A 17,240-nucleotide genomic window follows, 5' to 3' on the forward strand; every position below is an offset into this window, starting at 1 on the left:
CAACAAAAAAGATAAAATAAATGTCAGTATAACGCCTTGAACATGAAACACAAAACTTCTACAACCCTAAAAAATCAAGATGAAAATATATAGCAAGAAATACAAGATCATAAAAAGATGGCTAGAAAGTCATAGACAGATTGAGGTATTTTTAAACAACATAAACTGACGGGTTTTTTATTATTATCTTACGTCATCACAAGTCGCGGGAGTCTTGTGACGTCACCGACATTCACGCATAGTTTGAGGGATTTTTGGCCAACAAAATAGTACCGGTGCTTGCAGTACTTTTTCCATTGCGTTGATAAAATTCGAAATCTTTTTTCAGTCATTTTGAGATGTAAAAACCACTGACGTCGAAGTGCAATGGCGGAAGGTAAACGCTAAATACTGTTTTGTTAAAGTATCTCGGTAACGACAGTTGGAGATTACTAGTCTTAGTTAAAAGTAACGCATTTTAACAGCACAAAATTTGTTGTACATTTCAAGAAAAGCGCATTTTGCTCGACGCTGTGTAACTGTTGCCATGGCAACATCAGTACAAGTTGCCGTGTATTTTCCTGTTTGGATTGTCGTTACTTAAAAAAGTATTTAATATTTAAACAGTAAAAAAAATTAAACACACAGAAAATTACAGAATTGTATTGCTGTCACCCCGGAAAAAATAAATTTTGATATGTTGTGAAATTTTTTTTTTACCACAGCGATGTTTTCACGTTGTAGCGACACGTTTGGCTTTCAGACTTACCAAATCTTGAGATTTTCTTCCACTCTTGGCAGTGTGACGCCACATCAAATTGTGTCTAATGTCTAGCATCGTTTTCGCTTGAATAACTAAATTTTAAACGTACAGACGGTTCTCCAGTTGCGGATCACATTTTTTAAAGTCCGGAGCCATAATGCAACTGAATGTCCTTTATTGTGTATTGTTGTATTGGGTATTGGATGTTATTTAGCATAAAAAGTCTGGGTGGAGTAGCGCTTCTACTTAAAGTGTGAAGCCACATTATGTGTGGTGCAAACTTTTGCCAGAAATGGATCACTTTTGCTGGTTCCGGATCACGACACTCTGTCACTTTGGGGGCATTCCTGGCATCTGGCTGGAGCCCTTCTAATGCAGAATGATACACACTGTGCCCGAGAATGTGTTTTGAACCCAAAATGATAGAAATTATACTTATTAAATGAGAATTTACTTAGTTTCGAAAGGCGCCGTTATACGTTTTAAGAGCTAGTGTGGAGGTGAGATTTCTCCCGAATTAAAAAGTAAAAGCCCCCACATTCATGCCCATTCGTGACTTTGAGATGACCCCCAAAGTACACAAGGCTCACAACTAAAGATACGAGGCTGCTGCTTCAGTGATCCGCAACCGGCAAATTTTCACGTCGGAGATAAATGCGCGCAGCAATCAAACAGCAAGACATAACACACTGACATTTTCTACCCAAGTAAGTAAGTATTTTCCCACTCTAGAACCAAAAACACCGAATGGCTAACTCACCTTTGCTACGTTTTAGAGATCGTTACTTTAAAACTTGCAGGAATGAATGAGTGAGAAAAAGCGCGCACACCGCAGACACCGGGATGTTTTGATTCCTCTGCTGATCACAAGGATGGCTGGATCCGGTCGAGCTTGTGGTCGTTTGTAGACAAAACATCAGTCTTTCCATTGGTACCAAGTATTAGCTTATTCGTGCTGATTACGAGAAACGGCGGCGTAAAAACGACAGCAGTTATCCGGAACTGGGCAAGTGACTGCGATGCTGCAGGTTCTTGATGAAAAATAATCTATATTTTTTCTTAGGGGAAGAACGAATGCATGGTATCTACATTTTTCCAAATGGTGACAAATATGGTGAGTGATATATTATAAATATGGATATCAACAAATCCAAAATGTATTAGTGTGAGATTGTTCTCTGTTCTGCTCACAGAAGGGGAGAGCAGCAGATCTGAATCAGGGGTTATGATGAGAAGCAACACTGGTGAATACATCTCAGCTGATGGTGTCACATATACCGGACAGTGGCACGAAGACAAAGTACGCATTTGTCTGTCTCAGGAACAATGTTATGCTGTAAAAAAAAATATATATATATATTTTTTTAAAGGGGACTTACCCTAACTTGCATTACCAAGTCCAGTGAACCTATTCAATATCTTAATGAGGTGACCTTATGTCCTAAATTACACCTTGATACACAAAGTATTTGTCGAGATATTACTTCATGGGCCAAGCAGGTTTCCGGTATAACTTAAGGGCATGAAACACTTTACTAAAATTGGAGCTAATATAGCTTTTGAAGCCTGCACAAATTGAAATTGACCTTTGCTATCATTTTTGCTGTTTTCATTCATTGTGGCAATCCCTCAGTGGCGAGAAAGATCATCTCTTGGTAGATTCCTGGATAAGATGGTGGAATTCTACATCCACAGCTGATCCAGAAACATGCATAAGTTTGGTTAACGTGGGAATGCTGTACGCCAACAAACACCTGGACCTTGACAGATCCATAGCCTGGTCCGATGGCTAGGAAATCCCAGATGATCCCCAATCCAAGGACCTACTGCAGTCTTCATCTGCCTGATCTGCCTCTTGAGGACTTTTTGCTTCACCAGAGCCCCGTTAGCCATCTCGTGGTCAGGGCTCCTGTTGGGCTTTCATTGCTACTGTAGCCGCCACTGAGCATGGCTACGGTAGCAATTGTTTGGGTGAAATATGGTGGGGACCTTGACAAGGCAATCCCCTACTTAATCTGTTACACAGGTGTCATGATGTTGATGAGGGGTTGGGTTTTGACATCCATAACAATCAGTCATAGACAGTCCAAACTCTGATCATTTTGGAATCTTTATGGTCAGACAAATAAGTAGATGTTTCAATTATGCAGGGGTCAAAATTGAAAAAAGCTCCATGATTGGAGCATTTTTAAATTTTCAACCCCATTGAAATTCTTCATTGACCCCAACTTCAAAACTGCCTACAGGCTCATGGACAATAATGCATCCAAAGTATTTCAGATTCAGCGCCCTTACTGAAGTGACGTGACCTATAATACCATTTGATCTTGATACTTAAAGGCTTTGTCAAAATGTTGTGGGCACATTTGACACACACACACACACACACACACACACACACACACACACACACACACACACACAAACAGTCAAGCAATTCCTCGACCTGCTGTGCCTTCAGCAACACATCTTTAAAAAAAAAGATAAAAAGGCACCTGGCTTTAGATGAATAAACATATTATAGCAGGTTTACTCAATTATGTGAAATGTTTAGAAAGTTAAACTTATTTTAATCAATTCACATTTTAAATGTTATACTTACAATATAACATTGTTAAACTTGAATTTGATTATAAATGCTTTCACGTCTGAACTTGGACCTCGTTCATTTAATTGTAATTAGGTGCCACAGACAAATTGCAATAAATTCACCAACTTACAAGTGTTTATAGCATTGATCACGCTGAATTTAAATAATTAATTTTGTTTCTCTGGCTGTCGCGATCTGAATATTTACTCTTTTTCCTCTTTACTGTTCAGTTTGACGGCAGAGGGACTCTGAGACACCCCTGTGGTGCAGTTTATGAAGGAGAATTTAAAGACAACATGTACCACGGCACTGGAACATACACCTTTTCTGATGGCTCCATTTACACCGGTCAATTTGAGAAGAACAGGTGAGAACACTTTGGTTTACCATCACTGATCATTGAAATAACAGTGGTTTAAGATGAATAAGGTGTCTTGTATCTTTGTACATATGAAACATAGTGTCTGATAATGAAGTCCAAGGTTTATGAAAAAAATGCTCTAGGTTTGGTAATAGATTTTAAAATGATGGTGGATATCTCATATCAAAACTATTTTAATAAATTGAAAATTGGTATAAAACAAGTGGATATAGATAGCATTGTCTTTTCTGTATGTAGAGAAATTTAGGGAAATACTTTCAAAACAAATTCAAGTTAGTTTTATTTTACAAAAGACAGTGTTCAGAATAGATAGAATAAATAGAGCCAGTTACAGAAAACCAGTCAATAAATTATCAAATGTTAAACATTAAAATTTCATGACCTTGTTATGTATAATGGTGCACATGTAATGTACAAACCAGAAAAAAAATTACCAAAATCTACAAAGTATGATGAAGTTGGTATTAAACAAAAGGTGTAAGAAACAGCTTTAAAGTTATATCTTCATCTGATAAAAATAGAGATGTAATTCATTGACCTTCTGCAATAATCTTCAAATAGACCTTGTAGTGTATTTGAACACCTTATACAAATGATGCAATTTATGGTGAATAACCAATTATAAATTAGTATTATTGTTGTTACTTCTCATTGTTTCCTTTAAATTTCCTCAATGTCTTGAAAGGTTCCACTTGTTTTGACACTTCATTGTTGCTCTCAGTGGAAGTATTTCTTGTACGGCTGCACGATTACATCAAATATATGTAACTCATTTTAACTAATCTGTTGTAGGCTTGTGGGAGAAGGGACGCTCACAGACACACAAGGGTCAGTTTGGACGGGAAACTTCAACAGCAAAACAGTGCATCTCAAAATGTATCGTGATGTTGAGAGTACTGCAAAATAAGCATTGCTGTATTGTAGTACTCGTGTATTATATATGCTTAAGAATTACAACATGAGAAAACCAATATTCTGTTCATTTATTGTTCTCTTAAAGGAGTCATATTGTGTAAAACTGTTTTCTATACCTTTTACAGTTAAACACAGTTGAGACTTTATATTAAACATCCTTAAAGTTCCACAATTCTAACTGAAGGAAATTGCCAACTGTAATCACAATTTAGACATGAAACGGCTCATTTTAGACTTCTGTTACATATGTCATAGATGTCTATCTGCACTCATTTACTCTGTGATACACACCCACTCCCCTCAAGACTCCTGTGCAGACTAGCTGAGTGGGTGTGACTCACACAGCAAGCAGGGGTGCACATTTGGACTTCCATGACATATGTCACATTTTAAATTTTAAAACAGGCTGTTTCAGGTTTAAATCCAGCTAAAAGCAGGAGAATTTTTATGCAGGCAGTTTTTAAATTGTGGTTCTTTGAGTATGTTTAATGTGAAATTACAGCTACATGTAAGAGTAAGCATTAGATATACTCACAACCTCCATCCAAAGAGTATGTATTGAGTTTGTGAGGCACTGCAAGCATCTCTTTTTACAACCTTCATTTCCCACAAAAACGACACTTTAGTGCGTTTTGCTTTTCCACAGAAGCAAAAGGTGTATTACAGTCTAAACATCTGTGAATAAATGCATTAACTACCAGTTTGAATGTTATTTTATTACATTGAGATTTGCTACTTTGTTTCAAACCTTGCATGTTTATAGCAGAGGACCCCTGTAAAAATACAATACCTACTAAAACCATAATCTGCAACTCAACGCTGCTATAATAAAATGTAACAAATTACCTTTTTTTTGTTCATCTGCCAAATGCGTTCAAAAATCGTCAATACAACTTTCATTCAGGTGTATGCCGCAAACCAACCATCATCAATGTAAAACAAATATAAAGAAAATAAAAAGCCAGCTTGTACTGTGATGACCGCATTAAAAACTAAATGACATTAGTAAAATATTTCATTGTTTCACTGCAATAATTTCCCCCTTTTCAAACAAAATTTAAATCAACTGTAATCTAAATAATGGTTTGATGCTTTTCCCATTATTTACAGCAGTAAGCGCAATTAGAAACAAATTTCTTTCTGGACTGACAAAAATTGCACATACAGATAGCAATATTTTTGACTCATCTTCACTCAGCAGAGTTCTGAGAGATCTATAGAATTACTTCTACAGTACTTGTCCCTGTCAGAGTGAAGGACACACATTTCTCAGCTAGCTAATCAAACAGCGACATGACACACATTGCAGTTCATAACAGAACCAATCAAACATCATGTGTTCAACATATTTTAATTAATAAGCAACTCTGATATTGCAGTTATCTTGAATAATGCCTCTATTGATCAGTAATTGCACATACCCCTGAACATATTCATCTGGACTATATGGAAATGTATACAACAAAAGAGCACATACAGTAACATCCATAAAATACATCTGCTAAAATATGCTGCCAGAATACGACAAACATGAATTTTTAATGATTGTACAGCTTTTTTTTTCCAGGTAGAAAGTATTTTGTATTGCAAACCTTCATCAGTGACTTGGTGGCAGGCGGACAGCGTTAACAAGTCAATAAAGGATACGGCAACATAAAAATGCCCAAAAAAAAAGTGGCACTGAAATTTGGCACAATGCACCTGAACATTAAACTTAACCGACAAATCCGATGAGTCGTGTTTCGTGCCTTTGCAGTAAATGTTTCAGTGCTCCAGGTGTTTTCGTCACAACAATACTGTGCTAATAAAACCTTTTCTTTTGTATCTCCACAAACCTGAGTATTTATAAAGTGTACATAAGTGTACATTACTTTCAAAAATGTTGGCTTCAGAGGAAAGAAGGGGAGAAAAAACATTACATTCTTTTCACGAATAGTTGTCACACACTTCCAGTAGTGTAATAAACTGAATAGTGGCCATGCACATTTGCAGAGAAGCAGAATTTTATGGTAATCAAACAAGCAACGATAGGAAAAACGTTTTGTGTTATGCTTCAGTGTCGAGGCGTAATTAAAAGGCAAAACACTTAAATGGGGCACATTATGCATGTGTTTTCTACAAGCTAATCTGTGAATGAGTTTGATGAAACATCCCATAAACTCTAAGGCTAATTATTATTTTATTTTTTTAGTGAGGTCTCTGAAGCTGCTTTTACTGAGTTCAGCACCAAGTTTTTCCAAGTAGCATCTCTGCACAGCTCTTGTGTCTTGGCGAGAGAATTTGCTGAGTCATGCTATAGCTTGATTAAACTCGTACCGGCTTTGAACGTGTTCTAAATTTTCAGGAGCTTATTTTCAGAGTTAAGTCCAAATTGCCCGGGAGTATACGCCAAGTGCACCCAGGGTCACGCCAAGCTGGCACCGGGCCATCCCCAGGCACACGTTAGTTGATGTAGCTCAAGTCCAACTGAGCTCTGGAAAAAAGGTCTTTTCCAGACTTCTTCCGAGTGGTGTGCTGACTTTAGAGTACTTGTCGCCAAACTTGGTCAGGTGAGAGGTGCTAGGAGAAATCAGACAAGCCGTTACAGCGCATTTTATGTGTCTGTTGCTTTAAATAGAAAGGAGCTGCAGTTTGCCACAAGCCCTCTGCTTTCTTCCTCCCTCGCTGCGTTGAGCCTGACAAAACTTAAAAATATTTGTGATAACCACTACTGTGATTGGTCAGAATAAGTGTGACCGCAGGGCCAGAGATATAACGGCAAGCAGAAACCTCCCTTACAGGTGTCTAAAATAAGCTGTTTCATGCTGAAGTTTTGTTTCTAGCAGAAGTTCTGCCTGCACAGTCACAGAATTGTGGGACTTGAAAGATGTTAAATATAAAAGACAAACCATATGTAAATGTAACAGGAGACAAAACAGATTCTTGCACAATACGACCCCTTTAATGAGCTCTCGGGGACAGACTCTGTAGGCGATAGATCAGTTAAATAATGAAGATGTACATAGAAAAAAACAGCACCGTTTTGTGTTCTTCCAAGCAAGAGCAGCAAAATGCTCACCAAGGCCACTCAGAGCTCCGTGTTGTGCTGTTGTCGGGCAGATTGAGGAGGAGGCAGTCTGTCTGAACTGCAAACAGTGCAGACTGAAGCAGAAAAGTACAAATTTGAGTTATTCAGGATTTTTTTTTTTTTTTTTTAAGGATGACGTTTGAAACCACTGTCATTTCTCACTCCAGAAATCAGTGTGCATGTTTTGCAGATTAATATATTTTTTTATTTGTGCTCATGCAGCTGGTGTATTTATTTGTGGGGTGAAAACTGTGAGCTCACAAAAAAAGTCAGAGGGAGTAGCTCACGTTTTCATTTAGACTATCAAAATGAGCCTTTGGTTCATTCCAAAAAAGCCTTTATGCCTTGAAAATGCTGTGCATGAGAGAGAGAGAGAGAGAGAGAGATCACAAAAACAACCTTATCGATAGGCTTGGATAGAAAACTTCTTATAAAAGAAATAAAAGATTCAACTCATAAAAATAAAAGTTTTTACACAAATTAAAAATTTAAGCAACATAAAAAATAATTTAGCAAATAAATTATCATTAAGGAGTCAAACCAGCACCCGCAGGGAGACATGTAGATGTAAAAAGGGACAGAAAGGGGGCAGTATAACACTAGCGGTGCCAGATGTTTCTTCCTGCCTGCTGTGTCCACCACATTACTCACAGGCACGTTAGCGTCGCTTGTGTTTGTGCAGGTTTCCATATGTGCGTCTGCAATCTGGGGCCAAAGCCAAGCTCACTGCTACAGTCCTGCTCAAAACCACTGTCACAGCTAAATTTTAAGTACAGAATTTAAAATATGCTCAGACATAAATGCACAGGAACCAATTTTGTAGAGTTAGGATATTTAACATCTCAGAGGTTATTAAAAAAACAACAAAAAGCAAAAAATGCTTTCCCATGTTGAAATTGTGCAAGAGTTATTTTAGCACATTTTGATTAATTTACAGTAATTTGTCACTTTTGCAGTTTTCTTTAGTCAGGGGATGGATACATAAACATTTCTAAATTTGCATTAGTCATTAAGAAATATAAATAGTATGGTGCTCTATGGTAAATATGGATGGAATAGGCAAGTCTACAAAAAGGAGACTCGTGAGGAAAGCCACTAAGACACCTTTGACAACTCTGATGGATTTATAGGCTTATATGCCTATGATCAGAGAGTCTGTTCAAGGTGGCGTGAAAGAGAAGAACTATAATACAAGGGATCAAATTTGATCTTCAGTCTCCAATTTGCTTTCTGATCAACTGTAGCTGAAAATTCACATCTTTATCAAGAACATTTTTCTCTGTGCCTCTCCACCATGAAACTGTGTAACTGGTGTTGCACCGGACATACATTACACTATCCCCACTCTCTAATCACATCCACAGAAGCCTATAACTCCTATCAGCGTTGTCGTGGGTGTTTTGGTGGCTTCCCTCACTTGCCTCCTTCTGATCACTAGAACTGCCTCATTTAGCAGATTTACCATACTATTCTAAGCTGCTTGTATTACTTAATGTAAATAAAGTCCCAGACATATTCAGTGACTTAGTGATGTTCATGTCTCCATCCTCTGACTTGTCTAAAGAGAACTGGCTGTAAAAGTGGTGATTAACTGATAACTCGGCAAAGTGTGCCAATAATTGTCTCTTTTGTTCTTTGTCAGTATTGTTCAGTAACTTTGGACATTTTATTAAATATTTTGATTGCACAAAATTTGTTCCTTTGCATTTATTTCTGAGCAGGACTGCATTTGTTCATCCACTTTGCTGTTTTTATCTCATCCTCCCTCTGCCTGCAAGGTGATGGATGATTTGACCTTTTTTTTTTGTTTTTTGGCGGATGTGCCGTGTTACCCTCGTACTCCATATCCGTTCGTCCAAGGCCCCTTTCACAGCGGAAACACACCGTTAATGCCTCTTAGTTGCCAAGTTCTTCCTCGCTCCTCCATGTTACGGATTCTGGAGAAGCCCCTCCCACTGGATGGACTGCGAGAACACCTCTCTCTCCAGCCACATCTCATAGCTGTAGTGGAAGTCCTCAGGCAGCTCCACGCGCTGGCCCAGCACGCTTTGCAGACAATTGTCCACGGGGGTGAACTCGCCGTTCTTGTTCTTGTCGTAGCGCCGGCTGTTGAACTTCTCGATGCTCTCCCGCAGGGCGCACTCTTCAGCTTGAAAGTCCCATGGCCTTGCATCGATATCTAGGGAGGGGCGAATATTTACTCGATGTTAAACACGGGTCATTTTTGTCAAAGCTCAGATCTTTTTCTCTCTGCTTGTATCCATCTTTCTGACACTGATAATGGCTTACACACCCACATGGGACTCTGACCCTGAGAGGTCTCGCTCCTTTCCCCGTTGCTCTGGCAACACAGTCATGACTGTCCACCAAAAGCTGACAAAGGACTGTATTTCTAAGCATATAATGACAAACACAGTCCACACAGTTGGCTGCAAAATAATTTAAACTTAACTGTCATTTTCACACAGTCTCTTGTAAATGTGTTCTTTCGGATGGAGCGTTTTTAGTATTGATTAGCTCTGAGGGAGTGGAGAGAAAGTCTGCTGGGAAATGTTCCACCCATGGAGATCCAAAAGGGCAATCTAAGCATGACAAACAACAATAACAACAACCAGAGTAAAATCCGGACACACGTTCATGGTTATTTTAATTGTGTTATCTACATACAGTAGTGTTCAGAATAATAGTAGTGCTATGTGACTAAAAAGATTAATCCAGGTTTTGAGTATATTTCTTATTGTTACATGGGAAACAAGGTACCAGTAGATTCAGTAGATTCTCACAAATCCAACAAGACCAAGCATTCATGAGATGCACACTCTTAAGGCTATGAAGTTGGGCTATTAGTAAACTCAGCCACATGGGGTGCGCAGCCAGTACATTCTGAGTGCCAGTCCCAAGCCCGGATAAATGAGGAGGGTTGCGTCAGGAAGGGCATCCGGCGTAAAACAAGCCAACCCAACTATGCAGACTCAATCGAATTCCCATACCGGACCGGTCGCGGCCCGGGTTAACAACGTCCGCCACCGATGCTATTGCCCAACAGGGTGCCGGTGGAAATTGGGCTACTGCTGGGCGAAGACGACGAAGAAGAGGAGGAAAACGTTGCCACGAACAACGGGAGAAGAAGAAAACTAGAAGGGTGGAAATCAGAGTGAGGACTTTGAATGTTGGTAGTATGACTGGTAAGTATGACTGGAGAGAGCTAGCTGATATGATGGAGAGGAGAAAGGTAGACATATTGTGTGTGCAAGAGACCAAGTGGAAGGGAAGTAAGAGCATCGGCGGTGGGTACAAGTTGTTGTACCATGGTGAGGACAGGAAGAGAAATGGTGTTGGGGTCATTTTAAAGGAACAGTATGTTAAAAGTGTGTTGGAGGTTAAGCGAGTGTCTGACAGGGTGATGAGTGTGAAGTTGGAAATTGAAGGGGTGATGATGAATATCATCAGTGCATATGCCCCACAGGTAGGTTGTGAGATGAAGGAGAAAAAAGATTTCTGGAGTGTGTTAGATGAGGTGGTGGAGAGTGTGCTCAAGCATGAAAGAGTGGTGATAGGAGCAGACTTCAATGGGCATGTTGGTGAAGTGAACAGAGGTGATGAGGAAGTAATGGGTAGATATGGTATCAAGGATAGGAATGGGGAAGGACAGATGGTAGTTGATTTTGCAAAAAGGATGGAAATGGCTGTGGTGAATACCTACTTTAATAAAAGGGAGGAGCACAGGGTAACATATAAGAGTGGAGGAAGGTGCACACAGGTGGACTACATTCTTTATGAGATGCAAGCTAAAAGAAGTCACAGACTGTAAGGTGGTAGCAGGAGAGAGTGTCACTAGACAGCATAGGATGGTTCTTTGTAGGATGACTTTAGAGGTAAAGAAGAAGAAGAGAGTGAGAGCTCAACAAAGGATCAGATGGTGGAAGCTGAAGGGGGAAGACTGTTGTGTGAAATTTAGCGAGCAGGTGAGAGAAGCACTAGTTGGAGGGGAAGCAATTTTGGACAACTGGAAAAGTACTGCAGATGTGGTGAGGGAGACAGCTAGGGCAGTACTGGGTATGACATCTGGACAGTGGAAGGAAGACAAGGAGACTTGGTGGTGGAATGAAGAGGTCCAGGAAAGCATAAGGAGAAAGAGGTTGGCAAAAAAGTTTTGGGATAGTCGGAGAGCTGAAGAAAGTAGACAGGAGTACAAGGAGATGCGGCGTAAGGCGAGAAGAGAAGTGGCAAAAGCAAAGGAAAAGGCATATTGCGAGCTGTACAAGAAGTTGAATAGTAAGGAAGGAGAAAAGGACTTGTACCGATTGGCCAGACAAAGGGACAGAGCTGGAAAGGATGTGCAGCAGGTTAGGGTGGTAAAAGATGCACATGGTAATGTGCTGACAAGTGAGGAGTGTGTGCTGAGAAGGTGGAGGGAATATTTTGAAGAGTTGATGAATAAAGAAAATGAGCGAGAGAAAAGGCTGGATGATGTGGTGAGAGTAAATCAGGAAGTAAACGAGATTAGCAAGGAAGAAGTGAGGGCTGCTATGAAGAGGATGAAGAGTAGAAAGACAGTTGGTCCAGATGACATTCCAATGGAGGCATGGAAATGTCTAGGAGAGATGGCAGTAGAGTTTCTAACCAGATTGTTTAATAAAATCTTGGAAAGTGAGAGGATGCCTGAGGAGTGGAGACGAAGTGTGCTGGTTCCTATTTTCAAGAACAAGGGTGATGTGCAGAGCTGCAGTAACTACAGAGGCATAAAGCTGATCAGCCACAGCATGAAGTTATGGGAAAGAGTAGTAGAAGCTAGGCTTAGAAAACAGGTGAAGATCTGTGAGCAGCAATATGGTTTCATGCCGAGAAAGAGCACTACAGATGCAATGTTTGCTCTGAGAATACTGTTGGAAAAGTACAGAGACGGACAGAAAGCGTTACATTGTGTGTTTGTGGACTTACAAAAAGCTTATGATAGGGTGCCAAGAGAAGAGTTGTGGCATTGTATGAGGAAGTCTGGAGTGGCAGAGAAGTATGTTAGGGTAGTGCAGGACATGTACAAGAATAGTGTGACAGCGGTGAGATGCGCAGTCGGAATGACAGACTCATTCAAGGTGGAGGTGGGATTACACCAAGGATCAGCTCTGAGTCTTGTTTGCAGTGGTGATGGACAGGTTGACAGATGAGATCAGACAGGAGTCCCCATGGACTATGATGTTTGCAGATGACACTGTGATCTGTAGTGAGAGTAGAGAGCAAGTTGAGTCTAGTCTGGAGAAGTGGAGATATGCTTTGGAGAGAAGGGGAATGAAAGTCAGTAGAAGCAAGACTGAGTACATGTGTGTGAATGAGAGGGAGCCCAGTGGAATAGTGCAGTTACAAGGAGTAGATGAGTTTAAATATTTGGGGTCAACTGTTCAAAGTAATGAAGAGTGTAGTAGAGAGGTGAAGAAGAGAGTGCAGGCAGGGTGGAGTGGGTGGAGAAAGGTGGCAGGAGTGATTTGTGACCGAAGAATATCAGCAAGAGTGAAGGGGAAAGTTTACAAAACAGTAGTGAGACCAGCTATGTTGTATGGTTTAGAGACAGTGGCACTAACAAAAAGACAGGTGGCAGAGCTGAAGATGTTGAGATTCTCTTTGGGAGTGACAAGAATGGACAAGATTAGGAATGAACATACCAGAGGGACAGCTCAGGTGGGACGGTTTGGAGACAAAGTCAGAGAGGCGAGATTGAGATGGTTTGGACATGTGCAGAGGAGGGACCCAGGGTATATAGGGAGAAGGATGCTGAGGATGGAGCCACCAGGCAGGAGGAGAAGAGGGAGACCAAAGAGGAGGTTCATGGATGTGCTGAGAGAGGACATGCAGGTGGTTGGTGTGACAGAGGAAGATACAGAGGACAGGGTGAGATGGAAACGATTGATCTGCTGTGGCGACCCCTAACGGGAACAGCCGAAAGACAAAGAAGAAGTAAAAAAAGTAGAAAAGGGGGTGTTCACAATAATAGTAGTGTGGCATGCAGTCAGTAAAAAGTAAGTCCCTTCGGCTGCTCCCTTGTTTGCACTTGGGGTTGCCACAGCAAATCCAAGGTGGATCTGCATGTTGAATTGGCACAAGTTTTACGCTGGATGCCCTTCCTGACGCAACTCCACATTACATGGAGAAATGTGGCAGGGGTGGGATTTGAACCCAGAACCTTCTGAACTGAAACCAAGCGCATTAACCACTTGGCCACCACCCCTGCGTGGCATGCAGTCAGTGAGTTTGTCAATTTTGTGGAACAAACAGGTGTGAATCAGGTGTCCCCTATTTAAGGATGAAGCCAGCACCTGTTGAACATGCTTTTCTCTTTGAAAGCCTGAAGAAAATGGGACGTTCAAGACATTGTTCAGAAGAACAGCGTAGTTTGATTAAAAAGTTTAGTGGAGAGGGGAAAACTTATACGCAGGTGCAAAAAATTATAGGCTGTTCATCTACAATGATCTCCAATGCTTTAAAATGGACAAAAAAAAAAACCAGAGACATGTGGAAGAAAATGGAAAACAACCATCAAAATGGATAGAGGAATAACCAGAATGGCAAAGGCTCACCCACTGATCAGCTCCAGGATGATCAAAGACAGTCTGGAGTTACCTGTAAGTGCTGTGACAGTTAGAAGACGCCTGTGTGAAGCTAATTTATTTGCAAGAATCCCCCACAAAGTCCCTCTGTTAAATAAAAGACGTGCAGAAGAGGTTACAATTTGCCAAAGAACACATCAACTGGCCTAAAGAGAAATGGAGGAATATTTTGTCGACTGATGAGAGTAAAACTGTTCTTTTTGGGTCTAAGGGCCGCAGACAGTTTGTGAGACGACCCCCAAACTCTGAATTCAAGCCACAGTTCACAGTGAAGACAGTGAAGCATGGTGGTGCAAGCATCATGATATGGGCATGTTTCTCCTACTATGGTGTTGGGCCTATATATCGCATACCAGGTATCATGGATCAGTTTGGATATGTCAAAATACTTGAAGAGGTCATGTTGCCTTATGCTGAAGAGGACATGCCCTTGAAGTGGGTGTTTCAACAAGACAATGACCCCAAGCACACTAGTAAACAAGCAAAATCTTGGTTCCAAACCAAAAAAATTAATGCCTCGCAAATGTGAAGAAATCATGAAAAATTGTGGTTATACAACAAAATACTAGTTTAGTGAGTCACAGGATTGCTAAAAAAGCAGTTTGAACATAATAGTTTTGAGTTTGTAGCGTCAACAGCAGATGCTACTATTATTGTGAACACCCCCTTTTCTTTTTTTTTTTCTTTTTTTTACTAATAGCCCAATTTCATAGCCTTAAGAGTGTGCATATCATGAATGCTTGGTCTTGTTGGATTTGTGAGAATCTACTGAATCTACTGGTACCTTGTTTCCCATGTAACAATAAGAAATATACTCAAAACCTGGATTAATCTTTTTAGTCACATAGCACTACTATTATTCTGAACACTACTCTACCATGATGCACTGACGTTGAAAGCACCAAACAAGCACACACCATCACCAAATCTCCACCATGTGGCATCAGGCAGATCATGCACACTTCCCTTGTTTCCACTGCTGACTCTGAGACATATGTACCTATGCTTGGAGGATGTTCTTGATCTGGCACGTAAGTCGTAAAGAAGATTTTCCTTCTTAGTTCATTCAGGCTTTGGAGTATGTGCTGGTTCTGCCTTTGCACCACCTCAAGGAACTGCTTTGTGTCCCATTTGAGGTCAAATTGTATTTGTATTGAACAAAGTGGAGAAACTACACCATTTTTGTTCATTTCTCACTACTGCTGCCTTTAGTTACGACAATATGTACTTAACACATTTTTGTAACAAACCCTCCAACATGTATGACACATGAGGCAATACATGTTGGATCATGACTCATTACTTCCCTTGATCTTGACTGTTGACTCTGACCTGCATACACCTCAGTCCTGGAGTGTGTTCTTCATCTGGCCAACAATTTTAGATGAGTTTTTCTTCACAGGTTGGGTCACGTTTGGCATCATTTTCCAATGTTGTGTGTTCACCACCACCACACAGAACTGCTTTGAGCTCCAGATAAAGAGCACTTCCTTCCCTTGTTGTGTGGCTTGACTTTGGAGACTCTGGCACACTTATCTAGCTCATAAATGTTGGTCTTAATCTGACCAGCTGTGGTGAAGGTGTTTCTGTTCACAGAGAAGGTTTCTTCATGTCAAAAACAATGTGAATGTGATTCTGGAGACTATTTTTTTACCATTTCCATAAGCCCAGTCGTCATTAAGCCTGTGGCGAACCTTCTGGTAGATGGCTGACATGGTCTTCATGTTGCTCTTCCTCCACTGGCGGCCCAGATACTTGGTCTGGATCTTGAGTAGCTTGAGCACGTACAGCTGCATCATGGCTTGCTTCACCTTTAAAGCTCTTTTCAGGATTGGGGCAGATTTGAACACCACCAACATCTGAACAGAAAGGGAGTGTGTTAAACTAGAGAAACTGGAGACTAGAGATATGCTAAATGAGGGACTTCCATGGAACTGAGAGTATGTGATCCTGATGTCTTATTCTGCTTGTAAATGTTTCAAACAGACTGTGGCATCTGAAGATACAGATACCAATCAGATACTTTTCAATACCTAAGGAACAACAAAGTGGTTTCTCTTAAGAAAAGAGAAAACCTTTGATCCTAATCTCACATTTGCTCACATATATATATATATATATATATATATATACATACATCAATCCATAAAACAATCAAAATTCTTGTGTGTGAGGCCCATGTGAAAAATATTACACCACTCAACTGTGTGATTTTATGTGCATGAAACTGAATTTTTCAGCTTTCGGGAAGATTAGGTGGCTTTTTGCTGATGTTGGTAAATATCACTGGCATTTTTCTGATGAAAATGATTATGCTGATTATTTTCGGTCATAAAACCACATTTCATAATTTTTTGTTTCCACAAACCATTGAAAGAGTTTATATTTTATTCAACGATAACTCACTGAGTTCTGCAGTGGAGATAATTTCTCACCATGGTCCTGGAGTGTTTCCACTTGGTCAGTTTGTTTAGAATCCTCAGCAGGTTGATACAAGAGAACAGATTTCTCCAACAGAACTGGTTGCTGTCTCCTGCTTCCTGGTGAAGCACACGTACACACCCAGACGTCATAAAAACAGCACTCAGAAATAGTAGAGAAGCTTGAATCTTCGACTGGACTGGGTTGCTTGACGCGAGGACGTTTCGCTTCAAATCGCAGAAGCTTCCTCAGCTAAAATTCTTGCTCTGGAAGTCTGACTTCTGTCTGACTCTTGTAGAGAAGAATAAAACAGAAGCCAACAAAAGCTGGAGTTTTAAACCTAACCAGACCCCTCCTAGTGAGAGGCAGACTGCTATAGGCTAGTGACTAAACAAAACCAAAGGACCACTGCAAAAGGACCAAAGCATCCTTATCCTGCCAGCGGATAAAGGCAGATGCACGGTGGTCCTGAACACATCGGACTACGAGGCCAAGATCAACAACTTGCTCAGTGACTCCAACAC

General features: G+C 40.4%; 2 protein-coding genes across 7 annotated transcripts in view; one reads left to right on the forward strand and one right to left on the reverse strand.

Annotated features, from left to right (window-relative positions):
• The first annotated feature begins 340 nt into the window (after nucleotides 1–340).
• On the forward strand, nucleotides 341–6,523 carry morn2 (MORN repeat containing 2). The gene is made up of 5 exons (XM_034163357.1): nucleotides 341–376; nucleotides 1,806–1,856; nucleotides 1,936–2,042; nucleotides 3,563–3,699; nucleotides 4,507–6,523. Exons 1-5 carry the CDS (start codon nucleotides 367–369, stop codon nucleotides 4,619–4,621), a joined length of 420 nt encoding a protein of 139 aa, XP_034019248.1. The 5' UTR covers nucleotides 341–366; the 3' UTR covers nucleotides 4,622–6,523.
• strip2 (striatin interacting protein 2) overlaps nucleotides 5,966–17,240 on the reverse strand; it is a 49,953-nt gene continuing 38,678 nt past the window's right edge. For 5 of the 6 annotated variants that reach the window (XM_034163354.1, XM_034163352.1, XM_034163355.1 and 2 more), the window contains 3 exons: nucleotides 16,731–16,835; nucleotides 15,950–16,154; nucleotides 5,966–9,875 (listed from right to left, as the gene is read on the reverse strand). In XM_034163354.1, the coding sequence (XP_034019245.1) occupies nucleotides 9,625–9,875; nucleotides 15,950–16,154; nucleotides 16,731–16,835 (561 nt within the window). In that variant the 3' untranslated portion in view covers nucleotides 5,966–9,624. The remainder of the gene's footprint in view (nucleotides 9,876–15,949; nucleotides 16,155–16,730; nucleotides 16,836–17,240) is intronic. The other variant, XR_004558706.1, reaches the window with a different exon arrangement.

This window comes from Thalassophryne amazonica, chromosome 22, assembly GCF_902500255.1.
Source record: "Thalassophryne amazonica chromosome 22, fThaAma1.1, whole genome shotgun sequence".
Lineage (NCBI taxonomy): Eukaryota > Metazoa > Chordata > Actinopteri > Batrachoidiformes > Batrachoididae > Thalassophryne > Thalassophryne amazonica.